Raw genomic sequence first — 17,927 nt, 5'->3', positions numbered from 1 at the left:
GAATGTAGGCCAATTCAAACGCCAGTCTTTTAACACAACAAACCCGAGAGTTCAATCCAGACAGTATCCAAATCACCAAAAGTCAATCATGTGTTCATTCATTTACATAATACATTGTGATTAACCCCGCGACCCTCACGGAATAAGCGGAAGAAAATGACATGACATTGTGATTAACAACTGGCATTTGTGGATAAATATCACATCACAAGTGGAATATCGACAGTGTTGCTATCAGGATTGGCAACGTGGCTGAAAACTGATATTACGATCTATTTCATCAAAATTATGGTCCACAATCTAAATAGCCACACTTGAAACAGTCTACAAATGTTTCTTTTTGCGCCATTTAGCCACAATATTGCATCCAAGATTGTTCTTTTTTGGCACGTGCCCCTATAGTGGCTAGCTATAACTCGCGTTGCATCATTGCAATTCATCATCCGAGCAAGAACCAAGTGATTCGTCCGGTCAGCACAACCATTTCTTTGGCTATATCATTAAATTGATATGTTCCTGTAACTTTAATCTCCTAATCAAAGAGGTTATGTGAAGTTTGGGAACAGAGGTAAGTGGATACTAAATACCGGAATCACTGTCATTACCACCATTCACAAGCTGGGATGTCCCGATCCAATCTGCACGATCAAGATTGGCCAATTTTTCACCGATCGGGGATCGGCAATTTTGAACGTGGACCCAAGGCCGATTTTTTTTTTTATGTCACAGCATAATTTGTGGCAGAACGCAGATGCGTATGTAACATTACGATGGCAAACCTGTGGATAACATGTCTGCAGTGTGGAAATATTTTAAATTAGAAAGCGAAAGCAGTCTAACAGCAACATGTAACATCTGCAATATGACCATTTCGCGAGGGGGTAACAAAGGAGCTGCATTTAATACTACTAATTTGGTACAGTAAAATATAACAAGGAAGTTAATTAAATTAATTGCTCTTGATAACAAGCTTATCTCTGTGGTAGAGGATCAGTGTTTTCTTCATCACCTGGAGTTTTTGAATCCCTGGTGTGCCCTACCATCTCGGCATTACATTACATTGACTCAACTTTCGAGTTACAATGCTGGTATACGCACTAGTTTCGTGGGTCTCATACAGCATGAAAAACAGGAATTCGAGGGGGTGGTGAACACATGTGAAATAGACAAGCAACGCGTCCACGTCATTTTATGTGACAACGTAAGCAATATGAAAAAAGCAGTGGATGACTTCTCGCACACACTTCAGCTGACTGTACACGAGGGTCTGCTGTCACAGCGCAACATCACAGACTCACCTGCCAGGGCAAGGAAGGTGGGATGTCAATGTTGCAATAACATATGCAGAACAAGAAAGAGCCATATGAAAGTATACACTTTGTTTCGCCAAATAAATAAACCTAGCAGAGGAACGGCTTGGATGCAGGTACTTTTTTTCTTAATGCAGCTGTATTATCCAGGAAAATATTAGTTAAGGCTAAGTATTGGATCGGGACTTGGTATCAGTAGATATCAAATATTAAAGGACATGGATCGGGTTTGGGGTAAAAAAAAAAAAAAAAAACCTGATCGGGACATCCCTGTTCACAAGTAGACTGTGGATATCTTCAAGATCGAGCATATTCTAAAATCCCACTCCAATTTTGCAATGTTCAACGTATCCTAAATTCAAGCAATATTAATGGGATTAACTGATTAAACATCACTGACTACAAACAGCACATAATTACACTAACAATTTCCTAAAGCGTGCTAAACAATATTTTGGATTCTACAAATCCATCACCTTAAAAAAATCCATGACCTTTCAGAGACATTAAACTCATAAACAAAATCCACCACAGTGAACATTTGATCAACCCGTTGTTCTGTTACAATAACGTTACTGTGGGGTGCTGATAAACTCCGAAACTCGGACAAGGACACTCTGATATCCTGAGGCATGTTTTTGTAAAACTCCAAGCCCAGAAGACAAAGAATGAGCTAACATGTTGTGAACAGATCATGACCTTACGGGTGGTTGTTTTTTAAGTGCAATTTGCAAAGAAGTCTGAAATCTTGGAAATTACAGAACTTGCTTAAAGCTGCACTTATATTATATTCATACTCATATAAATGATCAATCAATAGACCACGTTTGATGTGGAGGAGTCGCTCATAGTGACAAACCCACTTCTAGCATTTTACTAAGTCTTTTCACATCTTTGAGCCCAGTGTTTCAGTTTACCAGGTCACAAACGCTGCACCTATCAGTTTTGTTTCCAACAGAAGACGAGTGCTAGCAGTGAAAAGGCTTGATAAAACTTGCATTTCTTTTCCACCACACTATCAAGATATGTTGCCCATGAATGATGGTAGAACAATCCAGTAAATATGCAGTTCTTGATATGCGTTGGCCAAGGAGGTTGTGTTTTCTGTTGTTGGATGTTGGTCAGCTATAAAACAAACAAACAAAAAAAACCGACTTGCTCAATTTTTTCGTGGCATTTGGCCTCCGAGGAATAAATGCCATACATCTTCAAACCCAGGAGATGGTAGTGAGGTTCAACAGCAACAAAGTGTAACAAATTATAGAAATATCCACATTCTAATGTACCAGTCATCATCTGTGATCTGCCAACACACATAGCTGCTCAAACCTCGACCAGAAAGTGATGGTTACGGAGCAGGCACAACTGTAACAACGCAGGTGTGGCTATGGAAACGTCAAAACACACATCTATGCCAGTAATTATACTCATACACCCATCCAAATGTAAATTGTCTCTAGTAAACTCCAACGTTTGAACTTTGCTGAGATGATGAGGCTTCAGTTCCACACAACCCATAGTTCTGGAAACATATGCAATCACAATGTTTGCGTTTTCGGACTTGCACATCACAGGGTGTATTACTGGAATCAGCGGAGGTCAGAGTTTTCCCTGTGCCTTTCTCGTTTTTAGCTGGTTCCAGTGCTGCCAAGTGGCAAAATACATTAACAGAGGACGTTAGCCTAACTGTGACAAAGAGTGAAGACAATGAAATCTTAACTGTGATGGATCACCGGCAAGTCTCTGCAAAACTCTGCTTTGGAAAAACGGTTGGCAGTAATGTAAAGTATTCATGATCTGCAGAAGAAAACAAGCAACACAGCTCGCAGTCCCATAAATTGAGATTCAAGAGTACAACAGAAGAGAAGTAACCATTCAGCAGGTTTCTACAACAGCAGCTTTTCTCATTTCTAAGCTGCCATTAGTGGATACGAAAGCACTAGACACTTAAATGATCAACAGGTGCTAATTATCAAGTCGAAAATGCAGTTTTGGAGAAGAAATTCAAGCTCAGAATTGTAATATTTACAATATTAATGAGGTAATAATACAAACTCAGAAATACCTCCTTAGTTTAGGTAGTTTATTTAGTTGGTTTAGGAAATTAAAATCAGTTGGAGAAGATCTTTCTCTTCTGATTAAAATTTCTTGCACAAAACTACACCGTGCTCCTTTAATGATGAGGCGAGGCTTACATCATAAAAGGCAGCACATGTAGGAAAAAGTACAGTATTCATCTCAAAATAAGATCGCAGCATGCGGTGCTGTGTTAACATGCTACGCTGATTGTAACATGGACTCAGTTTGTACCGAAATTGCATTCCATACAAGAAGAAAAAAAACAGAAACTACTATTAATGCCGTCTCCAGTAACACAAAGTATAGTGAGCTGCAGACAACCTATAATTCGAGGTAATTAGTTCTGATGAAGTGAGCGGCTGGCAGGAGGAGTCCTGCTGAGTTCAAAGGGGTGTCCCTCATCAGGAAACATTAAGTGTTCTTACCAACATGATGCCATTTAATCCCAACACTTGTTGCAGTGCTAACACCAAGGGTTACCAGGCAAACACACACTTTTTCCCCCCCGACATTTGCTATGATACGCTCCGCACACAAACACCCAGAAAAGAATAAAAAGCATGCGAAAGCAAAACCACAAAACTCCTGTCAGTATTGCAACAAGACCCACAGAGAGAGAGAGAGAGAAAGAGAGAGAGAGGAAAAAAAGAGTTTCACTTTAAGACAAAGTACTGAGCAAAGAGAGCGTGAAGGCTGTTGAATCTGAATTAAGCATAGATTGGCCTATATTGCAGCGATCGGGGAACTAGTTCAAGACGTGCCAGGCCTCATGTAGGCTCTGTCACACTGGGGACCTTACTCTCAAACTGTGAAGCATATACACCCTGAGCTATGAAACACTAGCTGAACATGAGATAACAAAGCAAACAGTGGGATGAATTTTGGGGTCATTCATCATTCGGATATTCACTGACAGGTTTCTCAAATGAAGTGAGAACATGAACGAGAATATGTGTAAGATTGGTAGCTTTAAAAAAAAAAATGCCATGGGAAATTTTCAAATGTAATCAATGGCTCACAGGGGAATAACTCCATCAGTACACACACCAAGTTCACAAGTCAGATTTAAAGCAGCACTATGTAGTTTTGGAGGTAATGACGTAATAATACAAACTCTATATGTATTTTTTCCATCACTGATTAAACAAGCTGTTCTCAGAGAAAAATAAGGACCTCAGAACACTGTTTGGAGCCATAAAGGTGACAGAGTCCACCACATGTAATTGTGTTCTCCTTTAAAGTCAGTTTGTTTTTTTAGTTTATACAGCCATGAAAACAAAGAAAGTCTGATCATTTGGTTTGTTTAGGCATACAAAATCAGTGACGATCTTCAAATTAAAATTTCTACACCACAACAACATAGAGCACCTTCAAGAGGAACTGAGAGTGTGTCTGTTGTTAGTAAGGCAGAGAGATAATTGGGGGGGAAAAAGTCCTCATCCTCTCTGTTGGGTCAGGTCCCAGTACCCCTATGGACTCCTTTATTCAAGTTAGGCAAGTGTCCTGCCTTCCCCAGGGGCAGATAGCACAGCCAGCTGGAGAAGAATACCTGTGCATAACCTGAATTGATCTCTCCAAACATCCATACAGCAGATTCCTCCTCTCACAAGGCCGGTTGCGCTGCATGTGAGTAAGTGAGTGAATAACTCGTAGGAATGACTCAAAGTCAGAAAGGGGCAGCTAAATTCCTGTTCCTGACTCAACTCCTTGGTTTGGTCCCAAATGGCACACGCTGACCCACTCATTAACCGGTAAACCTGCGGCTTGACAAGCAGCCCCCTGGATGACAGTAATTGTTGCAATCGCAGACGGAGAGCAATTAATGAAGGGGGTCAGAAGTTTCCAGAAGGGGTGTCTGCCTGAATTAAAAAGCTCCAGCATGAATCTGACCGTAACCTCTAACCTAAAGGGGCCTGGAGTTTATTTTTATTGCCCAGAAATTCAATATATAAATGCACAGATTTGCTATTTTTACTCTGCAGGTTTCCATCACGTTTTCCTCTCTTTGACGCAAAAGTAAAACAGTTTGATTTCTGAATAGATTGTAAGAAAAATTAGCATTACAGTTAAAATGCAATTCTATCTATCAGAAAGTTTGCATCCAATGCTGCAACACTGTAAGTCTGTAACACAAGCGTGTTATGGGTTCTCTGTAACAGACTTCAGACGACTATGCAGCTCCGCAAGCGGCATCAAATTAATTAACAGTGACTTACAATACAAAGCACTTTGAACTGAGTGTGCGCTGCGAACACAGCCAGATTGACGGGAAACTTTGACCCCACAGCCCTGCCTACAACTGTTGCTTATGACTTCCAAGAGAGGCTGAAGGCGAATCCCCTCTGGCACAGGGCCAGACACAGAAACACTCAGACCTCGCACACCAGAACTGGACCTATATGATGAACTATGTTGGCAACATAATGTGAACATGTCAAGTCTTGAATTTCAGTGGGTGGAAGTGACTGAAATTCAGAAAATAGTCCTAGTAAACAGATATGACTGAGCCCACAACAGAAGCTGCAAAATACATGATAAGTGTCTGAGCTGTCAGTTGATTTTAACTTCTGTAGGTTTTATATCAAATTCATGCAGGATTATAATTCATGCTATTATTCAACAGGTGTCAGGCAAGTACTGGAGCTAAATTATTTGGTCAAAACTGATATGATGAGGTCAATATGTTGATATCACTACGTAACAATTTACTGAATGTCACGGTCAAAATGACGCTAAACCCCAGAATCCAGTGTTAAGAATTTCAATTTAGACACATAACACACATCTACGTGAGAGTTCACTTCATCCTGCCGACTTAAGTGAATATCATTATCAGGTTCAGAGCGAGCAAGATGGGATGGGACCTGAACGCACTGGCGCACGAGGGGAGGGTAGCGGGAGCACACACGCTACAACAACAAAGGCAAACTAAGGACTGTGCCTAAAAATAGTAATATTATGAATGAGGTTTAATTTATGCTAGATTTAATTCCAAACTACATTACTCCACTTTGTTTAATAGATCATTTAAGCTTTATGAATTGAGACAAGTGGTCCACAAAGTGGGTTCTGGGAGCCCTCAGGGGTCCTATAGGGGGTCCAGGGGGTTACCAAAGAGAAGGGGCGTCATTAATTTCCACTCTAATTCCATCCGTATATAAAACACATATCATATGATTATGTCAGCAGTTTTGGTCAAGTGTTTAATATACTTTCTGTACTGACACAAAATTCTTGTCAGATGGTGGACTGTGGGTTTCTATCTTCAAACAGTGTTCTGGGGACCTTATTTTCCTCTGAGAACAGTTTGTTTATTCAGTTATGATAAAAAAATGATATTCCTGAGTTTGTATTATCACTTTATTAATACTGCAATTATCAAAACTGAGTTTGATTTTTTTTCTCCCAAACCACATGGTTTTGCTCACGGGTCAATTACAGTCATAATACTTTCAAAGAGCATCTCACCCATCAGACGCTGACAGTCCACTTGGTCTGGTGTAACAAGTGAGGTGAGAGACACCACAAGGGTTAATAATGTTACTGTAATAATGTGACATTACACAATGCTGTGCTGTAACACTTGCATTCTGTTTGAACCTAGTTTGACGAATGATCAATGCGGCGAAAGGGAAGTGATGTTTTCTGCTGCTAGCGTACGTCTGTCAGCAGTCCACTGTGACGAAAACAAACAAACACCCCCAACTAGTATATTATGCAATGCTAATTTGGCATGGAGGGCTACACCTAATTTCTGGTAATGGAGCTGAATGATTAGTTCTGTTTTCCTCCCGATTAATCCTCTTAAAGCCAAGTGAATACTCTAATGAGCACGCGATTCATCAATCAGGCTTCCCCCCGCCCCAACCCAACATTTGAAGTATTGATAAATCAGCTGATGAACAGGTGTATCTATGAATCACTGGGTCACTCCTGTGGCTGTGGATTAGACCATAAAAGCAAGAACAGATTTGTACCGAATCTACAAACAGTGCCAGGAATAACTTAGTCAGAGGCATCAACAGAGAGGGGGTGGCTATGCAAAACGTCAGGTAAACCGTGGGTGAGGTAAACATCTCTCTCAAAACACCATGCGCATACACACACACACAACACATGGGGGGCTCGAGGGTGTTAGAGGCTGTTATTCATTATCCACACGACTGCATTCCAGGGCTGGACAAAAGGAGTTATCGCCACCATCATTCAGAGGCAAGCACACGAGAGGTACAGAGGGATTTAAGCAGGTTCTCAAACAAGATGCCCCCACCTGATAACCTTAGCACTGCCGTTGCACCATTCCCACATGTCCTAATGCATTCACAAATCAGAGAGAGAGGAGGGAGGGAGGGGGAGAGCGGGAGAGAGTGAAAAAGACTGAATGAGAAGGCAAGGTGGAGGAGAGCAAGACAAAGAGAAGGAGGAGAGAGAGAGAGAGGGACCGTGTGAACATTAACAGTGAATGGAAGCGATGGAGAAAGATAACAACACCTCCTCCTCCTCCTCCTCCCCTTTACAGGAAGTGACCAGTGAGCCTGTGGCAAGTGCACCTCACTATCGATGTGGCCGCTGCAGGACTTTCTGAGAAATGCAAAAACATCACTATCCTCAATCCTTCACCTCTTAACCTTCACTACCTGGAAGTTCTTGCAAAACCTTCAAAGGGGGGGCTGACAAGAATTCTCCCCCTACTTCAATTCCTGTAAATCAGGTTTTTGACATTGAGATTCACTCACATACCTTGATACCTTTCGATGGACCAGAGCGGCAGGAGGCCCTAAATGTGCTATTACATAACTCACCTGTCCATGAACAGGAGGGTGAACAGGTGAAAGGTCAGCCCGCTTGTGCAGTGACCTTTGACACTTGAGGGTGGTGGAGAGAGGAAGTGAAGAGCCCCTCTCACACCTCTCATCAAGTGAGCCCTACCCTTGGCATCAGGGCCACACATCAGTAATACAGTTCATCTATGCAGCTGTCTCACCTTTCTTAAACTCCTCCAGCATCGCGTCCAGCTTGGTGTCATTGAACACAAAGTGCAGCGGGTGGCTGTAAAACTTGGTGATGGTTTTGAGCGGGGTGCAATCATCCGGGTCCACGAACGCCAGGTCCTTGACAAAGAGCAGATCCACTATGTTGGACCTCTCGCCCTCGTAGACCGGGATGCGCGTGTAGCCGCTCTTCATGATCTCGGACATGGTGTTGAAGTCCAGGGTGGCGTCCCCGGGGATCATGAAGCAGTCCCTCAGCGGCGTCATCACGTCCTCCACGGTTTTAGTCCTGAGCTCCAGCGCGCCCTGGATGATGTTCAGCTCCTCCTTCACCAGGTCGTTGTAGGGGTCCGTGACGCGCAGCATCTCCAGCAGCTTCTCCCGGTTGTACACGGTTCCTATCTCCTGTCCCAGAAGGTAGTCCAGCAGCTTGCTCACCGGGTAGGACGCGGGGAAGGTGAGCAGCATGAAGAACTTGGTGAGGAAGATGGTGTTGGCGCCCACAGCGAGGCCGTGTCTGGAGCAGATGGCCTGGGGCACGATCTCCCCGAAAATCACTATTCCAATGGTGGACATGACCACGGCGATCAACCCCGAGCCGGCGATATCATCCAGCAGGATGGTCAGAGTGGTGTTCACCAGCACGTTCCCGAGCAGAAGCGAGCAAAGCAGGTAATTCCCTTGACTCCTGACCGGCTCGATTTTTTTGGCATAATTCTTCTCCTTCTCCGTGCCGCAGTTCTGGACTATCTGGAGCTCCATGGGGTCCAGAGCCATGAGCCCCAGGTTCAACCCGCTGAACATACCCGACAGGCAAAGCAACATGGAGATGAAGATGACCTGGAGCCAGAAAGGCAGCAGAAACTTTTTCTCCTCCACCACTATCACTTTGGTGTCGTCCCCGTCGTGGTAGATCCAGGTGTTCTCCGTCCACGGGTCGTGCATCCCGGGCACGGCCGGCGTCGCGGTGGCGATGCAAAGGTAATACGCTTTACTCCTCTCCGTCTTTCGCAGAGGTTTGACCTCAATTTCAACTATTCCGGACGTCTTTCGATTCAGGATGATGTTGGGTAATATAATTATATCCGAAGTCCTAATACCGCAGGGATGCAAGCCGGACGAGTCCTCCTGGCTCTGGTTATCCCCCGAGGAGCTGTCAAGGCTCCCTACCGTCCGGCTGCGCTCATGTTCCGTGAAAGCAATTTTGGACCAGGTCTCGTTGTTGATGTTCTGCCCGTACACCCTTAATTTCACCCGAGAGCGCTCACTCACCCGCAGGTAGCCCTTATCCATGAAGGAAATGTCGTCCGTGTCCTCCAATCGGAGCCCTATGATGACGGTCTCCTCGGACCCTTCCTTGCCACTTGTCGGGGTGACACAACAGCCAGTGACAGTTAAGAAAATCATCGCCAAAGCTCGGACCCGGTTAAGTGACGCCATTTTTGCAGCGGTGGGTCCTTGGGATAACGGCTCTGCCATATTGATAACCATTGGCAACCAACCTCCTGAATGAAAAGGGCTTTTAAAAATCAGAGCCAGTCGGAGTCCGCCTTCATCTCCGCCGAGGGTTGCCGTGGCTTGTGCATCGGGACCTGCTCGTTCCCACTACGTGTCCGACACTGATGACTCGCGAGCGCAGGCTTATGGGCCAACTCGTGCCTCCCCTGATGTCCCCGAGACAGGCGACGGCGGCGGCCAATCAGGAGAGCCCGCTGGCCGGTGGGCGGGGTACCCGCAGCCTCCTTGGCGAATCAAATTCCAAAACAAGTGCACCTCATGTTAAGAGACAGACAGAACTCTACTCGTGACTTTTTTTTTTAACATATATCCTACTGCAGGAGACAACATGTGCACATGATTACAGTGTTTTTGTGACATATCAATAAAAACATGACCACCTGCGAAACGTAATGCAATACAATACAAGTGGTATAAATGCTTTACCATGATAACACTGCATTGATACTCTCAGAGGTGTTCAATCAACTACATGGTACAAGAAATTTATTTGGCTTGCATTGCAATATTGTGAATGCTAATGAACTTAAGTGCTGCAAAACTGTCTTCTACAGTAGTGGCAACCAAACTTTTAACAAGTGATCACTTAAAATGAAGTACCATCTACCTCTGGCCTCTCATCACTGTTTGGGGCTTTAATGAGGATGTCAGTTACATGCAGATCATCCAAGAATAATGTTTTCTTCATTACAAAAATTGAAAGAAATAATGTTTTCGTTTACTCTCTATCATTTGATCCCTCAGATTTAAGAGTGGATACCTGTCCTTCACTGACTAAAGGCCTATTTCAAAGCAATTATATAACATCAATTGTTCTGATGTTCTTGTGTTAAAAGCACCTCATGCAATACTGATGTGAAGAACCCACAATATATGAGCATAAATGAAAGTAGAATTCCAAAGAAAGAAAAAAAAGAAAGCCTAGCACATACTGTACTTACCACCTCTGCGTTGATATATTTTCAAAACAAATTGACATTGTGGTCACACGAACTGTCTCAAGACAGCCCATAACTGTGTGACAATTCACAGCTGTGTTGGAAGTGTGTGCTCACAGCAGCTTATTCATTTGTACAGCCCAAGCAGTAAATGTCCCATGTCATGGGGTCCTAGAACTTTAAATCCATCCATGTCCATATAGACCAAATATATATGAAACAACACAAATTACAAAAAATAAAATTGACAAGGGACAATCAATTGATGCCAATATTTTTGTGTAATAACAGAAGTAACACATCATAATGAACATTATAATGATGATACTGAAAATCTGTCAATATTCTGCTTAAACAAATCAATACAATTAGAGGTATTACAACACAAGTAGGGTCACTTGTTCAAGCAAAGGTGGAAGGAAAAGTCTTGCTAAAAATTTGAAAGGCGTTGATATGAAATCAAGATTTAGAAAAATAGGGGGAAAACTATCTGCATAGGTTGTTTTACATTTTGCCTTGATACAAAGCCAACATCAGTATTTGAACTGATTAAATTCATATAGTCATTTCTGTTTTTCTAGTGGAGCGGATTAAGTGGAATAAGTTTGGTCAGGTAACATCAATAATACACATGTCTATGTGTAAGGAAGGATTCATTTAAACAGCTGAAATCTCATTTGACATGTTAGTAAGAAACAAACAATGACATTACATAAGCCATAATTAAAGTCAGTGAATTTGAACTACTGTTACAATGCATACACAGTATGATGCTAGGCCTGTATTGCACAGGCTCTTCACATCATCATTTGCAACAGGCAGAGGAGTTAGTGCTGCAGCATCCCCCTGTGGCCGAACCTGGAACTTGTTTCTCCAGCTGAAGGGCCAGCTCGAAAGGATCCACAATGCCTGCCTGTATCAACAGTACAACATGGGAGAAACCCTTAGGAGTGTACATCCTACCAATTCAAGCATTACATACTTACTGTTTCATCCAGAACAAAAGTAAGAAATGGTAAAAAGGGAGTTTTTCTTTATTTTCAAGCACTAAACACTAATTAATATACTGAACATTCTATACAATAGAATTAAAAGGTTATACACTGAGCTTTGAAATGTTTACCCTACATGTATGGTCAGTGTCTCTTTTATCAGACACCAGTTGTTCATTAAATGAGCATTTCACAGTAGCTGTGCTTTGAAGAACAAGACCAAAGGCTTTTTATTACTATTATCACTAGCCAGCTGTGTTGATTAGAGAAAAGTATCTTGGATCTGATTTCACTTCAGAGCAGCAGTCCGAAGGTTAAGCCAAGAGAAACAATATGATAAATTCATTAAGTTTTTATATTTATCTCTTTGCTGCTCATAATAACTGAAAAGGAACTCCCTCAACAGCAAAATAAAATGTGTGAAATGAGTGATTAAAGGATCAGGGTAGTCAGTGAAAAATGTATAGTGGTGTTTGTAGATGTGTGTGTGTTCACACAACGACCATGAGCACTGATAAGATGGTATTCCATTAGCTGAGAAGAGAACATTCCTTCCTGTTCAAGGTTCCCCAGCATGACTCCACAGTCTGGTTATGACTCCAAGACAGCTGCTTGACCTTGTGCGTGTGGACGTGTGCGTATGTATGTTTGAGTGGGTATGTGAGTGCGTGTGGAAGAACTTGCAGCATGCGTCCTGGTGTACACGTGTGTGTGCGACTGTGTGTACAGTTAGACAGTGGGGCTCTCTGGGCGTGTCACACTCTGGAAACTGATAGCACAAACATACTGACCTCTAGTGCTCAAACACACATCAGACAAAAAGACATTTCCACATCCTGGAATTTAGTTGGGACACTGACCTGAGGTTTGACTCCACAGGGCGCAGAAGGGCCTCCCAGTGGCTGGCAAGTGAAGTCCTCCTTAAATCTGGTACTGGTCAGGATGGTGGCCAACTCTCCATCAACCTCCACAGGTTTATTAGCCTGAAATACACCCACATATGACATACTTTGCATATAGGACATGAGCAGGAGACATCAAGCTGTTATTGCATTGCTGTATTGCTACGAACCTTGAATGTGTAGTGACAGTCAAACAGGAAGCTTTCCTCTACTCCTGTAATGTTCCCGTTGTATATGACCTGACAGGTCTTGGTGTTGCCTTTCGGGACCTTGAACAGGCGGTATGTAGCAGAGACAAACTTGAAGTCACCTGTAGTGCCAGAACAGGTCATAGAGAATCAATAAATTCATCAGAGTCAATCTGGAATTAAACAATCATATCAGTCATAACAGGAAATAACATTTTCAAAATCTAAAAACCACAGGTAATCAGTGCAGTGAGGCAAGGAAATGTGCTCATATCATCACCCAGACACTGAGGGTCAGAATTCTGACTTTTTTCTCAGAATTCTGACTTTGATCTAAGAATTCTCTCTCTCCTTTTTTGCCATGGTGTATTGTCTGTATGTTTTTTTATAAAACTTGCCTTAGGACGAGAGATGAAATTTAGCAATTATGCAAACTCCGGCATATTTACACTGATGCTCTTTGATATGTTAATTAATGTGCATTGTCCTAATCAAACAAATAGATAAATTCTGACTTTAATCTCAGAATTTTCATGTCTGACTTTAATGTCAAAATTCTGACTTTTTCCTCAGAATTCTGACTTTAATGTCAGAATTGACTTTAATGTCAGAATTCTGGCTTTATTCTCAGAATTCTGACTTTAATGTCATGTTTTTTATGTCTGACTCAGAATTCTGACTTTTTTCTCAGAATTCTGGCTTTATTCTCAGAATTCTGACTTTAATGTCATAATTTTTATGTCTGAATTTTTTCTCAGAATTCTGACTTTTTTCTCAGAATTCTGACTTTAAATAAACAAATAAATACATTTTGACTTTAATCTCAGAATTTTTATGTCTGACTTCAATGTCCGAATTCTGACTTTTTCCCTTAGAATTCTGACCTTAATGTCACAATGTCATAATTCTGACTCTATTCTAAGAATTCTGACTTTAATCTCAGAATTCTGACCTTTTCCTAAGAATTCTGACTTTAATATCAGAATTCGGACTTTAATGTCAGAATATTCATGTCTGACTTTAATCTCAGAATTCTGACTTTTTTTCTTAGAAATCTGACCCTGATGTCAGAATGTCAGAATTCGGACTTTAAAGTCAAAAAAAAAAATGTGTGGCCCTAATCCTCTTCCGTAAAGCACTTTGTAAACTTCCATTTTATTATTATTAAATATTTACTGAAAAATCAACAACTGAGATGGACCAACACTATTAGTAGTAAAATATAGCTCTCAACAACATTTTGGGATACTAACTAGTAGTGGTCCACTGTAAACATTAATGCATAGTGTGTATGATCTGTATATTTCATTAGCATGAAACTCTTCTGGGAAAGGCTGTGGGCCAGTGGATAATTGGTGACATGAAAACGTTGCTATCAAGAATGTAAATGGAGCCACACTGACTGAATGAGTAAACCAGTAGTAACTGATTAAGTTCAACTCCATGACCTGACAGGTGTTCACACAGGTGTTTTCGCTTATTAATTACACTTCCTTGTGGGCATGTGCAAAATGTGTTTGATTGACATCTCTCCCACTCTCCTGTTAGCTTTATTACACCCGTCAGGGGGGTCAACACTCACTCCTATTGTTTTTAGTTTGGTGAACTCATGTAATTCCCCACCCTCTTTGACCTTGGCAGTAGCCTAATTAGCAAGAATAAGGATCAGAAGAAAAGCTATTGGATCAATCTAGGCTGAAATAAATCAAAAATGCATTCTTTATAGTGTAACAGGATTATTTTCATTCAGTTTCAAAAATAAATGTCCATTAATGCAACCCACCCAGAGCTATTTTTTAGAAACAGGCAGATGAGGCAGTACACAAAAAGCAATGAATAAGTAGCAAATAAGGAAAAAAATCAAACCTAGAACGGCTTGCAGTTCTTTGTTTTCAATAGTGATGATCTTGGATGTAACCAGGCGTGGTGGGCTGAAGCCCACCTCGTCAGCCAACTGCAGCAGATCCTTCCACCAGAGTGCTCCACCAAGACACTCACCTGCCAAGATAAACAACATTATGATATTTATATATATTATACATGTCTGTGAGCTTTTTTGGCAGTGATAATCAATTTGACTCACCCCATAAGACCTTGTGGTTTTTAATTTCCTCTGTGAGTCTTCCACTGCTGTAGACGTCACTGAAGTACAGCTCACCACCATCCTAAAGATCAGTCTTCAAACAATTAATGATTCGTGATTCAAAAAGTTTTTGATTCATGTCCAAGAATTCTTCTCTTGTTTTTACTTGAATTTCCTCCGGGATCAATAAAGTATCTATCTATCTATCTATCTATCTATCTATCTATCTATCTATGATTCTAAAGCAAGAACCAAGTCAAAAACAGTGTACCTTGAGCACACTGTAGGCTTCAGCCAGCACTCTCTTCTTGTCTGGAGAGAGATTCACCACACAGTTGGAACTATGGCAGAAATAACAACATTTGAATACAATTTATCTCAATTACACATGAATCAAATAGAAATCATGAAGAGAAAGAGACATAAAAGACTTCTTACATGATGATATCAAATGAATTATTTTCCAGACCAGCTTCTGTCAGTCCCTCAATTAAGCCCTGGACAAAGTTGACATTGGTCTCCTTGAAGCCAAATTCTTTCATGTGATAGTCCACATGTTTCCTGGCTACTTCAAGCTAGAGGAGAAAAAATACTTGAGTGAAGGCTCACTGCTAGGGGTACATTTATATTGGGCAGTCACTTGTCTAAAGTCTTATCCCTTTCCTGAATGTGGTTAGCCCTGGACTATTAGTAAGCCACATTGAAAAATACAGTACCTCTGATATATTCTGATAAAAACATAAATAGTAACAGATAATTGCCCAATTCTAACAGGGAATTTTTGGTAAAATGTATCATATTTTCTCTTACTGCATACCAAAACAGATTATTCTGCTGTCAGTATTAATAATTGAATCAACTTGAAAAAAATAATTGCATTGTAATATAATTGACCAAGCGTGTGTGTAAGGCTTGATTTAAAGTTATGACATAACCCTTACAAACTTCTTACAAATTTATATAATCCAAAGAAGAAAAAAAATCTAGGTGAAAATAGGACAATGACCCTAAGCACAAAGCCAAGACAATGCAGGAGTGGCCCTAACCCTAACCCTGCCCCAGCCAGAGCCCTGACTTGAACCCAACCCAAAAATGGCTGTCCACTGACAGTCCCCATCCAACCTGACAGAGCTTGAGAGGATCTGCAGAGAAGACTGACCAAAAAATACCCAAATCCAGGCATAAAGTTTGCTGCCTCATACCCAAGAAAGCTTGATGCTGTAAACACTGCCAACGGTGCTTCAATGAAGTACTGAGTGAAGGGGCTGAATACTTAGGTCAATGTGATATTTCAGTTTTTCCTCTTTAAGAAAGGTGCTAACAATTATAAAATTCTGTGTCCTCTTTGTCATTATGGTGTATTGAGTCAACCACGATTTTAGCATGAGGCTGCAACATAACAATATGTGAAAAAAGACAAATGGTCTGAATACTTTCTGAATGCACTGTGTATCACTGATGGGTCACCGTGATGCAAAATGTACAGTACCTGGTCCTCAGTCATGTCAATGCCAGTGACATGACCCTTCTCTCCCACCAGCTGACTCAGCATGTAGCAGTCTCTCCCACTTCCACTGCCCAGGTCCAAAATCCTGCAGCCCTCCAAGCACTCTGGCACCACCAGACCACAGCCATAGTACCTGAGGAGGCAAGAACACACACAATATGAGTATCTCTGAATCAGTATAAACTGAACTTAAGTAGGGCTGAGCAATATATCATGATCATATCACTATTGTAGTATGAGACTATTGTTTGAGATTTTGGATATCATGGTATTAAAGGTTGCATAGAAGCAAGTAGAACAGTGTGTGTGTGTGTGTGTGTGTGTGTACACACACACACACACACACACATTACTGATGAGAATTTCAGTGTGTCATTATTTTGTTAAAGCACCAGTTGTCATCCCATTCCACCATCCCATCCCAATATCGTTTTTGAGGTACTTGATGTGATATTTGACTTTGATCACATTGCCCAGCCCTAGCAGAGAGTTTGACAAAAGCCCAGTGACCTGTCACTGACTTCAGGGTGCACTCTCTTCAGCGCCTGGCGGATAAAGGCAGGGATGGGCTGGGCTGGAGTCACACACACATTGGTCTTCAGGTCCGAGGAGCTCTTCAGCACCTTGCTGTAATAATCCTGTTGACATGCAATACAGCAGCTTGTTATCAGCTGTTACAAGGCAGGCAACGTGAGATGACAATAATAGATGATTAATATTAACAGGCCTTGTAACTGCTGGAGTTTCGTTGGTGGATCAAGGGTGGAGCGTGACGCATTATCTAAACAACGCACTTATGCTATGCTAGCGACCACCCCATACGTAGCTAGACTATATGATAACAAAAGGTGCGTCATTCACTTACCTTGACGTCCACGTGAATGCCGCTGTCACCGCAGCCTTTTCCACAACCACTGTGAAGAGTAAGTTAACTTTAAATTAACACTGACGTCACAGTTTCCTCAAATAGCTGGTTCGCTAATGTGACTGCAAATTCAGTTGTGCTACACAAATTAACCGTTATTTTAAAACGAGAGTTCACTGAAGTTACTATAAGACGACAGCTAAAGTCTCGCCTTAACTTTACAACCGACGTAAACTGTCACACGCCACACGCTCTATTTATTTATAATGCAAGCTTAATTCAGTTCCCTTGAATGTGAGACAAGATAGGTGGCTTGTATTACCTTCTCTCTGCAGCCATTGTCTCAGTTACTAACAGTTCAGAGGTCCAACCTTTGTAAAGGGAAACTTAGGGCAGTCTCCCAACAAAAGTCAATAGTACAGCGTGTGTAGAGGTGACTTCCGGCTCAACAGCCCCCCCTTCCTTCAGTGACCGAAACCTCAGCTGAATCCTTGGAAAGTCAAGGTCCAAAGAATATACTGTTTGTTTTATGTATGTATTCATTTATTTATTCA

General features: G+C 41.7%; 2 protein-coding genes across 2 annotated transcripts in view; both read right to left on the bottom strand.

The window, feature by feature from the left end:
* Positions 1-10,752, bottom strand: part of cnnm2b (cyclin and CBS domain divalent metal cation transport mediator 2b) — a 43,247-nt gene extending 32,495 nt beyond the window's left edge. Inside the window, exon 1 of the mRNA XM_037114930.1 lies at positions 8,374-10,752. Coding sequence (XP_036970825.1) covers positions 8,374-9,871 — 1,498 coding nt within the window. The 5' untranslated portion in view covers positions 9,872-10,752. The remainder of the gene's footprint in view (positions 1-8,373) is intronic.
* Positions 10,753-11,098: 346 nt separating this feature from the next.
* On the bottom strand, positions 11,099-17,839 carry as3mt (arsenite methyltransferase). Its single transcript, XM_037114971.1, has 11 exons — positions 17,696-17,839; positions 17,374-17,422; positions 17,019-17,146; positions 16,491-16,641; positions 15,440-15,576; positions 15,273-15,342; positions 15,002-15,083; positions 14,785-14,916; positions 12,901-13,040; positions 12,689-12,811; positions 11,099-11,749 (listed from the first exon to the last, which is right to left on the bottom strand). Exons 1-11 carry the CDS (start codon positions 17,710-17,712, stop codon positions 11,642-11,644), a joined length of 1,137 nt encoding a protein of 378 aa, XP_036970866.1. The 5' UTR covers positions 17,713-17,839; the 3' UTR covers positions 11,099-11,641.
* Positions 17,840-17,927: the final 88 nt, after the last annotated feature.

The sequence above is a fragment of the Acanthopagrus latus genome, chromosome 1 (genome assembly GCF_904848185.1).
Source record: "Acanthopagrus latus isolate v.2019 chromosome 1, fAcaLat1.1, whole genome shotgun sequence".
Classification (NCBI taxonomy): Eukaryota; Metazoa; Chordata; class Actinopteri; order Spariformes; family Sparidae; genus Acanthopagrus; species Acanthopagrus latus.
Note: the sequence above shows the minus strand (reverse complement) of the source record. Positions and strands in the feature narration are given on the sequence as shown.